The 17,931-nt window shown below is 38.2% G+C and overlaps 1 protein-coding gene across 2 annotated transcripts in view; it reads right to left on the bottom strand.

The window, feature by feature from the left end:
- Positions 1 to 1,295: 1,295 nt before the first annotated feature.
- Positions 1,296 to 17,931, bottom strand: part of Nexmif (neurite extension and migration factor) — a 197,348-nt gene continuing 180,712 nt past the window's right edge. For both annotated transcript variants that reach the window (XM_060375785.1, XM_060375784.1), the window contains exons 3-4: positions 13,209 to 13,334; positions 1,296 to 12,538 (exon numbers count right to left, since the gene is read on the bottom strand). In XM_060375785.1, the coding sequence (XP_060231768.1) occupies positions 8,148 to 12,538; positions 13,209 to 13,287 (4,470 nt within the window). In that variant the 5' untranslated portion in view covers positions 13,288 to 13,334 and the 3' untranslated portion in view covers positions 1,296 to 8,147. The remainder of the gene's footprint in view (positions 12,539 to 13,208; positions 13,335 to 17,931) is intronic.

Raw genomic sequence — 17,931 nt, 5'->3', positions numbered from 1 at the left:
AAATTACAACTCTGAAACACACTGAATTAAGACAGTGATGAGATAGCACAGGTAAAATACCATTAAAAACTTAGTTAAGGTAGTGGCAATGGGGTTAGAAAGGTATAACTATTTAATGTAACCAGATGGATATGAGGTCAGAGGTGAAGAGTTGCTGACTTAGGTTACTAGGTGGATGGCAAGATCAATTCACTTTGATAAGGCATATTCAGATGGTAAAAAGATTATAAAATAATCTTGAATAAATCAGAGGATGTTGTAGAATGTTCAAGTAGATGGCCAGTCTATGACTGGAAATGTATATGCAGAAATTTGGGAGACATTTGTGGAAAATCAAAGGGTAGTTGAAGTGATGAAGGTTGATTTGTTCCAGTGAGAAGAGGGGCAGTTCACTCGTAAACATTGTTTAGCCTCTTTGAGCAATGATATTCAAAACCAAGGAAGTGGTTATTGTCCTGTATGTGCTACAATCACAGCTCTAGCTCTGATAAGCAGTTTAAATATCTGGGGACATAAAAGTAAAGACTAATTTCTTTTCCCTACACAGCAAATAGCAACATACCAGGAATACGGTAGTGGGACAGAAGCTGGGAAGTCCTGATTAAAACAACTAGGGGCCATGACTGAACAGTAAGTAGGATAATATGGAAACTGTGGGGAATTATGGAAAATCTGACATTCTTGAGTGCCAGGCAAATCAGCATTTATTACTTTCAACAATCAGCTTTTCCACTTGGAGAGGACTGTTTCACTGCAGACTCCATCTGGACTACAAATGAACGATACCATTTGTTTTAACATCTTTGAAGAAGGGACAAATTAGAGAATAATCCCCAAATTTGAGGAGCACACAAAATTCTAGCCCATTGCTTCTCAAAAGTTTCCATGTATAAAAATCATTTAGTGATCTTGTTGAAATTCATATTGTGATTCAGCAGAATTGGAAGAGAGCCTGGCATTCAGCATTCCTAACAAGTTCTCAATGATGGTAATGCTGTTTGTCTTACTCAAAGTGTTAGTGTGTTTCAGTCCTATGGCAACTTGACATTTGTTCTCAAGCAGGACACCAACTTTTTGTAATTCTTTTCTTTTTCTCTATGCTGTTTGTTTTGAAAGATAGCTTTACATGTTGATCTAAATATAAATACACTTGGGCTCTTATTTTGCCTATTTTTCCATTTTACTTTTTCAGAAATTTATTTGTATTCTTTTATAACCTCTGGGATGGATTGCCAGAAAAACTGATCTCTCACCAGAGGTAGTTTGAGAACCACTGTTCTAGACATTGAAGAACTGTTTATTTAAGATATAAATTCAATTAGAAATGTTTTAAATTCTGTTACATATGATTCTAAAGCAGTATTTTAAACTTTTCTTTTATTTATTCCATAAACAATAACAAAACTCAGCTAGGTAACATTATGACAGTTTCACCATACATTCAGTCACAAATATTTAAAACTTTTTCAACAAGAACAACAAAACCAGAGGTGTTACAAGAATAATTTACAAGAAATTCTATAAAACAGCAAGAAGCTCACAAATGTTCATTTTCTTTTGCACAAGATCACTACACTCTTTCACAACATATTTTCTGTTACAAAATTCCCAACAAAAGTGTTTTTTCTTTGTATTGTGGTTTCTAAAACCAGAAACTTTGAAGTAAATATCCTTTTATTAGCACCCACTGGTGCAGAAAAAGGAAAACTCTCACATACAGACACTTCACAGCACTTTTCTAAGAAAAATATACACTTACAAAATATGTTACAAATTGGCACACTTAAAAATATACAAGATTTTGTAGGCGTCTTAAGAGTGATCCTTAAGCTTTATACTTCAATTGACTCTACAGATTATTTATAAAGCTTAATTTTAAAAGAAAAAGGCAAATAATTTCCTAACTTTAAAGTTGCAGTGTCATGTGTCAAACAGAAATGGGTTACATTCATAAAAAGGGTCTCTAAATGTTTTTACTTTAAATTTTCTTAAATGTTTAAGGGGCTTGGGGAAGAAGAAAAATGGGGATAATCATTTTCTTTAGCACCATAAAGCATTTAATTTACTGAAGAGGTGCGTTCAGTTCTATGGAAACTAAAGACTAGTAAGTACATTCAAAACTCTGTAGGCAGCAAACTCCAGTCAGTGCTACAGCTAGCCAAATGGAGACTCTGAAGCTCTCTACCTCCCTGGGAATGAAAAACAAAAGGCCCCTTTTTAGTTTTCATTCAGTCCTTTTCTTTTGTGCCGTAAAACTAGGCATCTTTCAAAGAGGCAGAATGTTTTCAGTATCTCCTTCCTTCCTCTCCTTCCTTTCTTCCTTCCTTCCTTCCTCTCCTTCCTTTCTTCTTTCCTTCCTTCCTCTCTTCCTTCCTTCCTCCCTCCTTCCCTCCCTCTCCTTCCTTTTTTCCTTCCTTCCTTCCTTCCTTCCTTCCTTCCTTCCTTCCTTCCTTCCCTCCCTCTCCTTCCTTCCTTCCATCCCTCTCCTTCCTTCCTTCTTTCCTTCCTTCTTTCCTTCCTTCTTTCCTTCCTTCTTTCCTTCCTTCTTTCCTTCCTTCTTTCCTTCCTTCTTTCCTTCCTTCCTTCTTTCCTTCCTTCCTTCCTTCCTTCCTTCCTTCCTTCCTTCCTTCCTTCCTTCCTCTCCTCCCTTCCTCATCCTTTTTTTTTCTTTTATATTTTCATTTTTTTAAACTGGGTCTCATACTATATACCAGACTGGTCTGGAACTTGTAGCAATTCTCCTGCCTAGGATTACAGACATGAGCCACCATGCCTGGTAACCTTTCTTCATATTCAGTGGGCTGTCTTTGAGACTCAGAAAGCCCTGAGCTTGTTGGATTCACAGATATCCTTTTCATATCATATGGGTGTTTCTTTTGTGTCTTTAGTATTTATTTACCCAAACACTGATTTTTACAAGCCTCATTCATTCCTTAAAACTCTGTGCTAAGTCACTCTTCTATAGCATTCTTCCCCAACATTTTATCATTTAGCTGTGATTCTCAAGCCGAGAGTACACCTCAAGTATCACATTGTTTCAGTGGAATCTCTGCTTCGTGACTGTAGCTACTGATTACTGTTGAGTGAAAAATGTGTCTTAAAGGGTAGCCTGCATAAGTCATCAAATAACCTCACACTGTTTGAGGACTCTCAAGCTGACTATAGTGTTTCCCAAATTAAACATCCCAGCTAAATTTTTCCCTTTACTTGGGTCTTTGAAAATCTTTATTAAAATCCCTGGCCTACATTATGTTGACAAGATCTCTATTCGTCATGAAAATGTTTGATTTTGGTACTAAGCCTTCTAAACATAACATTGGCTTAGTGAATTTTATGATTAGAAAATAAAACTTGCATTAGTTTTATTTTATAAAAGGAGACATTTCTGTAACGAATGGTAGCATTCAAACAATTTCTAAATGAAAATGAAAACTCTTTAAATTTGACAACATCTCAGTCATACAGGAGAAAACAATCATTTTTAGTTCTAGCAACAACTAGGACTAGCTAGTGTTCCATTTACCTCATCAGCATAGAAACTCAGCTCTAACTCCCACTTCTCAGAACCGTTCTGAGCACATCTGTAACTTGTGGATCTCCAAAGCACTAGTTCATCTTGGTAAGAGCAAGTTTAGCTAAGAGGTCCTTGGACATGTTTTTCTCCTTTACCCAGTAAACACTAATTCAAACCCACTAAAATAGAAATTCTCTACAACTGCAAGACCTCACGTGAACTAACACAGGATGAGAGTTGATTACAGCATTTGAAGCATCCTTTATGCTTCTCTCTTACACACACACACCCTCCTTTTTGTTACCCACCCCCCAATGATTCTTCCCAGCAAAGAAAAGAGTCAGAGAAGGTGAAAATTTTGTCACAAAAGCCCACCTAGCACCAAAGACTTCAGAGAGATGGCTAAAGAAGTGATAAACAAAGTAGTGCAGAAAGTTTGAAAAGATTTAGGAAAAGATAAGGCCTTAACACATAATTGCACAGAGCAGCAAGAAGTCAGTAGGGAAAGCTGTGATGGAGCAGCATATGTGAAGCAGCTGATATCTGAGACACTTAAGAGGCATAGAGGATGGTCACAAGTTCAAGCTAGATATTGTAGTCCCAACACAACCCTCAAAGACTTGAAGACCTTTGGCTGGGGACGTTGTATCTTCACCCTGTTCCATGTATTACAGCACCTAACTACAATAAGAGATTGGACCTGTTACTACACATTTTCAAGAAAAAGCAGTTTCCATTCTTTCCTAGAGGTGTGTGTGTGTGCGTGTGTGTGCACACGTGCGTGTGTGTGTGTGTGTGTGTGTGTGTGTGTGTGTGTGTGTGTGTATTTTGCGTGACTAAGACTGGGAAGGTAGTACCCTAACCTTCCAGAAGAAAGCCTCTAGCTCAAGTTCTTAGACTGTCAATTTGGGAGATTGAGCATAATATAATATAAGAAGAAAAATTCTAAGACTGATAAAAAGATAAGAAATAAGAAAAAGGGAGGATATAATTTCCAGGAAAGTAAAGATTAAATGAGACTCTATGAGGAGGCATTAACAGGAAGCAGTTTCTCAGAAAGGAGAGGTTAGAAGGGAGTAGTCAGGAATTTCAGACCAAAGAAAATCCAAGTTTTTGACTTGAAGAACTCAGTGATAGGGAAAAACACTATTTTCATACATTGGTCCTCACTCCACTAAGGCAGCTGGTTATATAAGAGATCTCCAGTAAGTTTGGCCTACTATGCTGTGACAGAAGGAAAAACAATTCTGAGAGCAGAGGGAGGACCAACAGAATGCTAAGTACTCAACAATCTACAGCATAGTGTACTGAAGACAATAAGCATCTCTGTCTCGGCCTATTGTTCATTCCTCAAACTCACTTTCTTGTTATGGTTCAGTACAAAATGACTGGTTACAAGTCACTAGTTTATATGTTAAAAACATACAATGCATGGCAGGCCGATACGAAGGTACTTTAAAATGTCAGTTCTCTTTGAAGAAAGATATGAACCATGCCCTAAAATTGGCCCTTAGTGGGCTCCATAGGAGCAACTGAAAGAGTATCCACTCCAAAGGACTGATGATAAAGTTTTGACAAGGAAATTGTTTCCAACACTTTCAAGCTATCCTACCCCATTCTCCAAAGCTGAACATCATGATACTTTAAGAAAAATCTGGGACAACTGCTCCCGTATTTACTTTTATAAAAATGCATTATACTCATAGAACATTGTTTTATTTCTTCTTTAATTTCCACTTTTTGGTTACAAAGTACTCCATTCCTGTAAACCAGCAAGATAACTTTGAGGTCTGGAGTCTTGGGGATCACAATACAGGCTGAGTTGGTGATTCTAAGCAAGAATTAAGCTGCAAAACAGGACAAACAAAACCCAAAACCAAACAAAGAACAGTTCCTAGGAAGTAGCCATGGTATTTAATACAAATAGCTAGCTATCAGAATACTAAGAAACAGAAGAAAGTGTCCTAATTTGATTATTTTCTCTTTTGGATGGCCACTGTAGGGCAAGAGACTTGTTTTGTCTGGTGCCTTTCCAACAAGTATTATTTCAGGGCTCACTGCACACAGTGTCAAAGTCTAGGAATGTGCCCGAACTATTTTCACAGACTTCTCATACACTCATCCCCACAGACAAAAGAGAATGATGCTAAGAACACACACAATCTAGATCATGGGCTTGTTCATTTTACTACCTAGCTGTGAGTAGTAGAGTAAGCTGGTGAAAGGAATCATGGACTGGGAAATGTGTAGATTATATACATGATAAGTTCCCTTCCACTTCTGTCTGACTACTTGAAAACATTGCTTCTCTGTTTGTGAATATATTTAGGTGTCAATGACTAGGTAGGTTGCTCATATTTTATTCAAAAATGTCTTTTGAAACATTTTCCCTGTTTTGTTAAGTCCCCCATTCTCCCACCCACTTATCCTCCTCCCTCCCACCCCAGCCTCTATATTCACAAGTTAATAGGTTAGTAACAATATTAGTAAGAATAGTAACAACAACAACAACCAACAACATTAATAATATTAATCCCCTATATCGGTATAGCACTTTATGATCTACAAAGTGCTTTCACATCCATTATCTCATCTGTGCCACAATGCATCAGTCATCAGGCACACAGGCCCTTAACTGTGCAAGGAAAAGAGATCAAATGTTAGAAGTCAAGTGGTGAACAAAGGGGAAGAAAAGGCTAGTTGTGAGGAATGTTGGAACTGTGAAAGATTTTTTTTTAAGTAGTGGAAGGGAGGGTCGAACCAAAAATGTGATTTTAAAAAATTATTAAAATTTGAGATTTATGTTTAGTGTGTGATATCAAAGAGTAGTCATCTTCAGACTATATATAGATGGCCTAGATTAGTTGTTTCCACATACTGTTCAGCTTACCTGGTATTATATGTATTTAATCATAGGAAGAAAAATTTCATCAATCTGAGATGCCATTTTTTACACTGAAATTGGCATTGCAAGATCAACATTTAAAAAACACTAAAGTCATGTTGTGATTCATTTTTGACAAAAATGGAATAAAACATTTAGGAAACTACTTAAATAAAAGCAATCTATGTATTTCATTTATTATTAGTGTCAATTTTATAGTATTTTATAATTTATCCCAGGCTATTATAAAATATATAAAACTGAGATATAAAGTATCAGCAATATATCTTTGTACTTTAAATTATTTTCCGCTATTTTGCTTTGGAAAACAAACTTTCAAAGCAGGTGTTTTGTTTCCTTGCACAAGATTCTGTAAATGTGTATACTCTGTCCCTAATGGACTTAGCTGTTGTGACCTTCAAACTTTTCCAACATTTTAATCCTTAGATGATGGAAGGAACAGATCTTTATTGTGCCTTGTTTAGATGTTCATGTTTCCACACAGGATAGTAGAGTTTAAAACATTAAAAGAATATACGTATGGATGTGTTGATGTATGTATACACACATACTGCATATATGTGTGTGCATATATGTGTTTAGTAATCATTAATGAGCTTTAAACTGTGGGGTGAATCTGTGAGATGAGGGAAGAAAATTTGGCACAATTCAAACATTGTCCTTTGTTTTGGTAAACTGTATAACACAACATATTTTCTCACTGTGATCTACAGGTGCTATCCACAAAAGTGGGGGTGGTTAATAGCAAGAATCACTGGAATGTTTCTAGTAAATTAACAGGGACAAGTCCCCCAAATACTCACAACCGAATGTTGATATAGAAGTAAAACTATATACAGTACAGTTACTTATTTGTAGTTTGGCACAATGTTTTCCATTTTTTCTTTGTGGGTAAACAGTGCATAAACTACTCGTGCAACTGTATGACTTTTAAAGTCTTTTACACAGAACATCAGATTAAAGTTTGATTTCAAAGACTTATTTCCACAATTTAAAATTATTTTCTTTAAGCACTTACAGGTCAACATACAAACCACAAAGCTTATTTTGAAAGAAATAAAACACAAACATCAAATGTCTTTCTGGCAAATGTGAGTCTCTTCTTCAAACACAGGTCAAGCCCAAAATGCTGTTTCTGCTTTTAGGAGATTGTGGTTGGAATCCCTGCAGAAAAATCAAAGAATTTATACCATCTTAGGAAGTTTCAGTGTATGTCCCACGAAGGGATCATACCATGTAAATATAGTAACACCATACTAGATGTTGTATGATGCAGAAAGATAAAGCACTCCTAATTGTCATGTGTTGACAACTAATGTTCTTTTGTTTAAATGATCTTGGCTTTTTGTCTACATGACTTTTCGGTTATGTTGTTCAGAATCTGTCTTTATTGCAAAGCCCTTCCATTTCAAAAATCATTCAAGAGCATATTTTAGTTCTATTTTCTTAATAAGCAAAAATTAATGCTGAATAGAAGAAAAACGTAGCCTCTGTTAGAACTTATCCCTAGCCAAGCCACAACAAAATTGCCTGATATTTTGGGTGGCTTAAGGTACAGGGATATCCATGCATTTTTTTTCTTTTCTTTTTAATTTGAAAAAAGAAGAGAATGGGAAAGAGTCTCTCATGCAAACGTTTGCTTTCAAGAGGGAAAAAGGAGGAACTCCGGGCTCAGCAGGTAGTAGGAAAGCCAAGGGCTCATCTCATCTCAGCCATTTTGGTGCAGTATTACCTCAGTTTTTCAAAAGAAGCTGTCCCAACCTCATCCTTGTGGACCTGTTCTCTTTCCATGCGCTTTCCCTTATATTTCTCATCTCTCAGGGCCTTGGAGCTGGATTTGTGACGATATAATTTTTTGTGTGTTGGCCCACTATTGCCTAAAGTGCTCATGTTACTGTACTTTTTATCAAAGAAGGCAGATCGAGAGTCCTCACTGTAACCAGGCATGTCCGCATGACCAGGATCACCAATAGTTTTCCCATTGCTTTTGCTCACACCTTTGATTGACCTGTGATTCTTAGTAGCTCCTGAAGACCCATTATTAACCTTTTTCTTAGATTCTTGTGGTGTCCCAGACAATATTTTGAGGGTTTTTAATTTTAGGCTATTGGAATCAGGGGAATAGAATGTGTTGGACTTCCCTTGATGCTCCATGGGTTCCCAAAGGGGCTCTATGGAGGCCATCATGAATCTCTGCACATCTGCCATACCAGAGGCAATGTTGGACAAAATATAGGAAGGCTCTTGAAATTCCCGTTGGTCATCATCCAGAAGGTTGTTGGTATTGGTGACTACACTCATGTCATTCCAGCCTGGCTTGCTTTCTTTTCCCAAAGTCCAGTCTCCAGAAAGTCCCTTCTGACCTGGCATCTTCATAGGGACAACAGGACCACTATGTTGAATGCATTCAGTCTGTGTCTTTCCACTGGAGGATGTGCTATTTGGTTGACCCCCACTATGGCCAATCCCAATTTGCATTTTATCTCCATTGACAGCAGCCACATATTTCCCTTTCTTTGTTGATTTAGAAACCTGGCGGGAGATTTTGCTAGGTGGCTTTTCAACCCCTTTGTTGCTGCTGGCTTTAGGGGATTTTTTCCTGCTGTTTTTCTGAGAAGAACTTTGGCTCACAGCCCCACTCTTACCAGGTGAAGTTTTCTTTCTTGCTTTTGACACTTTGTTGTTGGTACTAATTTGCCCAGCTGACTCATCAAATGTTGACAGGCAAGTGTTTTTTTGGAGCAGGCCAACAGAGTCCTCATCATTGAACATATGGAACTGAAACTGATGGTTATTTAATGTGAAGCCATCATCTGCTTGGACTTGTTGTGAAAGGGTACCACAGTCCCACTTCATTTTCTCCATGCTGCCCAATGATCCTGGGGCACCCTCTTGGAATCCCTTCATTGTTCCTAGTGTTTTGATACTCTCACATCTGGTACTCTGAGGAGAAAGACTGGGGGTGTCGGGTGGAGACATTTCTGAGAGGGAAGAGTGGCGGAACTTGTCAGGAGTGAAGTTGGAGATATCGAGGAGGTCAGTGGACTCCTTTAGAGGTGCTATCTCGTCAACACTCTGCTGGATCACCAGTTTGGGGCTGCAGTGGGCCAGGAAGTCATCAGTGATATCATCATCTCCATCCTTTTCACAGGATTTCAAGCTTAAGGAACAATAATTGCTTGAACTAACAGAAAGGGGAGTCATCAAATCAAAGCTAAACAGCCGGCTATCATCATCTGTACTAACTGGGGTCTGCTGGAAAGGAAAGCAGAGCTCTCCATTGTTAAAGTGACACAACTGATATGAGTCATCAGATGAGAGATGGGTGTCCTGCACAGAGGCATACAGAACCTTGCTGCAACCACTGTCACCACTATTGAGGCAGACAGGACTATATGTTATAGCTGTAAGATTATTCTCCATGGAGACAACTTGGGAGGCTTCAAATTCACTAGTTTGGTTTGTGGCTATCTCCCTTGAGACTTCAGTAATGAAGTCCTGGGGGCCAGATGTATCCTTGTTGGGCCACATACTTCCAAAGTTGCTTGCTTCCATTTTGAAGTTATGAGATGATTGTTGCAGCTCAGAGTCAGAAGATGAGGACAGCACACAGTCCTCAGCAGACTGGAGAGGTTCAAATGATTTTTCCGTTTGAGCGAGGTTGCCTTCATTTTGCTCTGGAGGATGGTTGGTGAAGTATGAGATGTTAGTATTATTTGACAAGTCAGAAGCATCTAACAGTGTTTGCAGATACCCTCCAGGGATAACAGGTATATTAGTGGCAACATTAGCAGATGAGAGAGGCATTTCAGAAGAGCAGGTGGTCGGTAAGAAAGTGGAATTCTTAACAACCTTCGTCTCATGAAATTCAGACAGATGGGAACTGTTTGAAGTTCCAGGAGTGAGTTCATTTTTTAAGTTAGCCTTGGAAGATGAGTCTTCTAAGACAGGGCTCATTTGGACAACTGGTTTGTTTTCTTGACCAGTTTTGATTTTTTTGGATTTTAATCTTGCTTCGCTTTTAAATTTAATTTTGTTGAGCACTTTCCTTTCTGGCCCCTTGAACTCTGGATCTTGGGCTTTCACTTTTGCTGAGTCTGGGACTATGACGCCATGTAAATGTGATCCATTGGCACAGCTTGGGGCAGCAAGAGGTGCTGATTTCGCTGTACCTTTTAAGCTCCCTTCTTCTTTGCGATTACTAGCTTGTCTCTGATTGCTGCTGAGTGAAACTGACTTATTACTTGCTGAAGTTTCCATAGATTGGATCCTTTGAATCCTGTGTCTATTGCCAAGCTTAGATTTTCGCTTACGAGCAGGTGGTAGGAATGACACCTCAAAGCTACCTGGTTCAAAGCTTTGCTTTTGGCATAAGGGTGTTTTGATGGAGTCTGTGTTGCTGTTCCTCTGCTTTTTCTTCTTTTGCCAGAAGCCCTTCAAAGGTGATAACTTGGCATACTTATTGAGCTGATTCTCACTCAAATTCACTGTTGTCTCACTGGCGTCTACCTTACTTAGCTTTACCAACATGTTCTTCTCACCTTTAAAGCGATTGATAATGATATATTTGATAATAACAGGGGGCTCCTTACGGGTTACTTTTCTTCTCTTTTTGGGACACCATTCATCATCATCTTCTTCTTTGGAACCACCAGGAGGCCATTCCTTTCTCTCATTTACTTTTTCCCCCTCTAGTGAGTCAACATCATATAGATAATCTTCACTGTATCTGACTTTTCTTTTGGCTCGCAGCCCATAGTTCTGCTGGGAGGATGAGCTTCCAGAATTAGTGTCCCGAGCCATGTAGCGGCTACAGTCTTTGATATCCCCCATGGCATCATATGAGACCTCAATGAAGGAATTGTCATCACTGAAATTCCCTGATGTCTCCAGGGAATTAGTAAGATGGTCGGGCTTTGGGTTCGTAAATTGCTCTACCTCAAGCCCATTACACGGCTTATTATTATTTAATGCAGGCTTTTCCTCATCATCTTTTTCATCTTTGTTCTCTATACTTTTGTCTTCATGTACTTCCTCTTTGTCTTTTTTCTTGTCCAAGGTTTTATCTTCTTCTCCCCAGAGGATGCTCACATCAGGGACCTTGAATGGAGAAAGGTCACTGCTCTGCTTGAGGACTCCAGAGCTCTTGGACTCCCGCTTGGGACACGTAGTAAAGACACTGGGGAAAAAATTGAACTGGGCATCTTCCTGCATCAGGAAGGTGGTCTTGTCTCGAACATTGTCCTGAAAGGACTCATAACGAATTTTGAGGGAGCAGACATCACTGCCCAGTGTTGACTCATCATCATCGAACATATAGTTATCCACATCTTCTTCAGAGAAAAGGTTAACAGATAGTTCATTCTTGGAACAGAGGTCAAGTAGTTCAATCTTACTCTCACTAATAAAAGTCTCAAAGTAACCCCAATCCTGATTAGAATTTGCCAGCAAAGCTTCTTCAGTATTGCACTTATCTAACAGTAACGCTTCATAATAACTTTTCTGAGTTGGATCTTCCAAGTCAATGTCAGGTTTATCAGTTTCTTGCCTATCTCCTGCCCTTGATTTATGCAGGGGAAAGCTTAACAGCTGGTCTGAAAGCAGCTGCTCCCCATATTTCATGTTTTCCCCAGCATTAATGCATTGAATACCTATATCAGAGACTGCGCATGTTTCATAATCTCTGTTTAGATCACTGACTTTCAGACTGATCCCTGGTTCAGGATCTACTGCTTCTTTCGATTCCATGAAGCAACCTAAGCAAGTCCGGCTTGGCTGCATGAGGCAGTCTCCATTCAGAGCTGACATGCCTGCAGGCTCCATTATAGCAAATGGAGCTTTCTCACACTCATTGGGCAGTGACCATGTGTTCAGGCCTTTTGCAATTCCAGATGTGAGGGATATAGCATTCACAGAAGCACTATTGGTGGAAGGATCAGGTGCTTCAATGAGGCCCAGAGGAGACGGAGGGCTCTGCATACACGGCTTCTTAGCAGGCAGAGGTAGGAGACCCCTGGGGAACATTGGGGACTCTTTTTGTACCACGGGTATTGGCTGGATTGGTATAGTAGCTTCTAGAGCTGCAAATGACTTCATTGCCACATCCTGGTCCTCTAAGTCTATAGGAAAAGGGGGAAAAAGCAGGAGCAAAGTTAATGGTCTTAGATAAGACTCATAAGTCTCTTTTTCTTTATTAGTTTCTAATGCTATGATATCATATAATAAGCTAAGCCCCTGTTTCTCTAGCTTTATGAATTACCACCTAAGCAATAGAAAAACAACTTTAATTTAGTAATGAACATTTATACAAGTGAAAAATAATCATTTTTATGGCCCATCTTCTTCAAGAAAAGACAGGGCCTCCTCAGAAATGAGGAAACAACTATACTGATGGGTCAATTAGAAAGTCAAAGCTTTCAGAGAGGAAAATGCGCAGGGGTCCATTCATGGTTTGATTTATGAGACTCATGCCCATACTGGGAAACTCATGTTAGAGAAGTTTCTAGTGAATCCACAAAAATTTCACATCAGAATATAGTTATAATTTACTAGTAATTTTCAGGAATTTTCATTTAACCAGTGAATCTGACAGAGCAAAGGGATTTATCTGAGAACACTCAGAGATTCTTCTAGTTAAGTTAAAGTCCTGGTAGAATAAAGTTTAGATTTACATTAGCTCCAGATATATTTTGGATTCAACCTGTCTCAAATTTCTGTATACTGAAAATCTACATTAATATGAAAAGATTATCAGGAAAGATAATATGCATCATAATTAAACTCTCTTACCATTTTCTTTGACCCCATTAATCAGATTGTTTTCTCCATTGGCTGAGGCAGCAATAACTTTATCTTGTTGGTTATCCATGAATGTAGCCTCTTACTGTTTCATTCCAAATTCAAATGTTGTCCAATCTGCGTATTCAAAGACACAATGTCAGTCATTCAGTATGTCTTATTTTTTATTTCACATGTTATTTCAGCTATAGGTTTTTAAAACACTGACTGGGATCTGTTTACTTATACTGGATTCATTACTTCTGCTGTTTTTTGTTTAATATTGACACCTACGCTATAAGGTACTTATTCCCTATCAACAACCATATTATTCAAAAGCACAACTGTAGGAAGCAGGAAAATGTACAGAATTGCCTAATTATAGTTGTCCAATTAGGAAAGATTCAAAGTACAGTCTAGGATAACTTTAAATAATATGTATCTATGTGGAAATCAATTTTGTTTACTCTGTTTTTGTTCTTTAAAGACAAACCAATTAGTGTATATACACTCATATACATCATACTTAATTTTTTATTATTAAAATATAATTGCGTAATTTCTCTACATCTTCTTTCCTTCCTCCAAATCCTACTATGTCTCCACCCCTGCTTCACTCCCTCTCTAATTACTGACCTTATCTTTAGTATATGTATATCTATATATCTGTATCTCTCTATATATCCATATTTATAACTATATATCATACTTATTTTTTCTGTGCCTTAAACTTTGATTACATATAAATTAATTTGTTAATTTATATGACTTCAATAGAATTTTGACAATTTGTATATCCCTCTAAATATACATCAAGATTTTTAAAATGTTACTTTAAGTAAGACCTAGATTTTATGAAAAGGTTCCAGTCTCATGTGATGCTTTTCAGACACAGTATAAGCATCTGTAGCTCTTCATTTTTGTTCACGTCCTTAGGTATTAAGTATATTGAAAATATAGAAGAATGTGTCCATTTGAGATAACTGTGACTACCACGTGCCACTACCACATCCATACATTCCTATTCATTTAAGCTAACCTCTCTTCCTAAACGTTCTTCCCAATCAAATTTCTATCCTTTTATTTAAAAGCATACACTAAGGCCATGTGCCATCACACACTTTTAATCTCAGCACCTGGGAGGCAGAGGTAAGTTCGAGGTCAGTATGGTCTACAGAGTGAGACTCTGACTTAAAACAAAAACAAAAACAAAACAAAACAAACAAACAAACAAAAAAAAAACAGGCCCTGCTCAGTCCTTTGGGGATGTTCCTTTCAAGAGACACCAGTTGTACCCACTACATCCAACCTCACAGGCCTGCCTGGCTGACTCTAGGACTTAACTTTTCTGGTGCCCATTAGGTAGACCCATGCATTCCCATCTTATAGACCTGCCCTGTTCCTCCAGAACTTCCTTTACTCTTGTAGCCAATTAGGCCTTTTCTTTCATTCTTTCCCACTCCATAGGATACATGGCTCCTCTGGGAACTCCCATTCCTGTATCACCAGCAGGCTCTGCTCCTTCCCATATTATAACCTCAACCAACTCACTTGGAACATTCTTTCCCTATCTACCCTATAGAGCATCTCTTCCTCTGAGACACTGTGTAGATCTAACTCTGTTTAACCTGCTCTTCTGGGATTTCACTTACACATGCTTCCAGGCCACCTAGCTCCTCCTGGGTCTTATATCCTCACACTTTAGACTGTTACTACTACTTCCCAACTTATAAATTGCTCCTCTAGTGATTCATGGTAAGTACTACCCCTCTACAACACATAGATCGTCTGACTATATACCTATCTTCCTTGATGCTCCTGCCTCCAACCACAGGTTGGCCAGAGCAACAGATGGAGAGAGCACATCAGAAGGCTTCAGAGGAGATGATCAACAAAGATTATACTGACCCTTGGAGAGTGTCTGTTCACTGAGACCTTTTTTTCATGATAAGAGTTTTTTACATGACAAATTCTTATTCCTGTGGGACCATAAGCCAAATAAACCCTTCCTTCTATAAGTTGCCCTGGTCATTGTGTTTTATTACAGCAACAGAAAAGTAGTAAGTATACACCCATCAAAAAAATGACCAACCTTATAGTAATGAACCCTAATGAAAATGATCTGGAAGATCTTCCTGACAAAGAATTCAAAAGAATGATTATAACTATGTTTAAACAACTCAAACAGGATTCATATATATTCCAAGGGAACCAAACAAGGAGCTAAAAAATGTGGAAGTCAATCCAAGATATGAAAATACAATCTAATAAAGAGAACGAATTGCTAAAGAAAACCTAAAATGAAATGATGCTGGAAATGAAAAATTTATAAAGTAAAAAACAAAACAAAACAAAACAAAAAAACTATTACTGAAAGAATGGATCATGTGGAAAATAGAGTGTTGGGACTGGATGACAAAGAAGAGTAATTGTATCACTCAGTAAGGATCAAGAAAACTTAAAAACTTGAGCAAAACACAGGAGAGCTTTGAAATACTGTGAAAATTGAAGTATGGGCATAAAAGATAGAACAGCACAGTGAATACATGGAGAATTTTTTAATAAAAAGAAAATTCCCTAAACCTAGAGAAACAAGGGTCCACCCAGGTACAAGGGACCTATAGAACACCAAATAGACACAGGTAGAAAAGAAACTCCTCAAGACAGTGTTAATGCTAAAACGTGAAAAACACAGTCTAAAGAAAAGGTACTGACTGGGAAATAGTAAGAGCTGGAGAGGACAGGGTCTCCACAAGGAGAGCAACAGAACAAGAAAATTTGAACACAGGGAACTTCCCAGAGACTCATTCTCCAACCAAGGACAATTCATAGAGATAACCCAGAACCCCTGCACAGATGTAGCCCAGGGCAGTTCAGAGTCCAATTGGGTTACATAGTAATGTGAAGAGGGACTGCCTTTGACATAATCTGATTGGCCTGCTCTTTGATCACCTCCCCCTGGAGGGGAGCAGCCTTACCAGGCCATAGTAGAGGACAATGCAGCCACTTTTGATGTGAACTGATGGACTAAGATCAGAAAGGAGAGGAGAACCTCCCCTATTAGTGGACTTGGGGAGTGGAATGCAAGCAGAGGGAGGAGGGAGGGTGGGATTGGGAGGGAAGGAAGGAGGGGCTTATGGGGGGATGCAGAATGAATAAAGTGTAATTGATGAAAATTTAAAAAAAAAAGAAAAGGTACTGAAAGCTTCAAGAAAAACTGGTTAGGTCACTTATACAGGCTCACTTAAATAATACTTTATTATTTATTCTGCAGAAACTTTAAAGCCAGACAGTCCTGCAAATATGTATTTTAAGTTCTGAGTGACTATAATTGTCAACCCTGACAATCATATCAGGCAAAACTATCAATTAAAATTAAAGGAGGAATAAAACCTCTCCATGATAAAAACAGATTAGAGGAATTATGACCACTATGCCAGTTCTAGAGTCTACTGGAAGAAAAATGGCAGTCTGAAGTGAAAGACAAACACATTCAAGTAGTGACAAGGAATATAAGCAATTTCAGGAAGTTAATCACAGCAAATAATAAGAACTAATAAATGCTGTGTGGAAGAGCCTTGAACTCACTAGCACAGGAGACAACTTTCTGAACAGAACACCAATAGCACAGGCTCTAAGATCAACAATCAATAAATGGGACCTCATGAAACTGAAAAGCTTTTGTAAAGCAAAGGACACTGTCATCAGAACAAAACGACAGCCTACAGATTGGGAAAGGACCTTCACCAACCCTATATCTGACAGAGGGATAATATCCATTATATATGAAGAAATCAAGAAGTTAAATAGCAACAAATCAAGTAATCCAATTAAAAAATGGGGTACTGTGCTAAACAGATAATTCTCAATAACTGTCAATATTAAAAGTTTCAATTTCTCCAATAAAACAACACAGAGATTACATTTTTTATTATAAAACAGGATCTACCTATGCATCTTCTTGCTGCCTTGAAGAACTATATTTCAGCATCAAGGTCAGATATCACCTTATGGTAAAAGAATAGAAAAAGGTATTCTAAGAAAATGGAATTAACAAACAAGCAGATACCACTATTAGGCATATATCCAAAATATGCTCAAGTATACAACAAGGATCTCAACCATATTCATAGCAGCTTTATTCATAATAACCAGAATCTGGAAACAACCTAAGATGTCCCTCAGTTGAGGAATGGATACAGAAAGTGTGATATATTTACATGATAGAATACTACTCAGCAATTAAAAACAAGGAAATCATGAAATTTGCAAGCACGTGGGTAGAACTAGAAAAGATCATCCTGAATGAGGAAGACACACATGGTATAGAAGCAGGAAGCACATGGTAGAAGCAGGAAGCACATGGTAGAAGCAGGAAGACACACATGGTATACACTCATTTATAAGTACATATTAGACATATAATATAGGGTAATCATATTAAAATCTGTGCACTTAAAGAAGCTAAGCAAGAAGGAGGACAAAAAGCAACAGGATAGGCATCGGAAGAGGGTGAAAATAAGGAACAAGACAAAAGCCTACCACAGAGGGCCTCTGAAGGACTCTATCTAGCAGAGTATTAAAGCAGACACTGAGACTCATAGCCAAACTTTGGGCAGAGTTCAAGGAATCTTATGAAAGAAGGGGAAGATAGAAAGACCTGAAGGGGACTGGAGCTCCACAAGGAGAGCAACAGAACCAAAAAATCTATCTGGGCACAGGGTTCTTTTGTGAG

Source organism: Meriones unguiculatus, chromosome X, assembly GCF_030254825.1.
Source record: "Meriones unguiculatus strain TT.TT164.6M chromosome X, Bangor_MerUng_6.1, whole genome shotgun sequence".
NCBI classification, from domain to species: domain Eukaryota; kingdom Metazoa; phylum Chordata; class Mammalia; order Rodentia; family Muridae; genus Meriones; species Meriones unguiculatus.
This window is presented reverse-complemented; position numbering and strand designations above follow the sequence as displayed.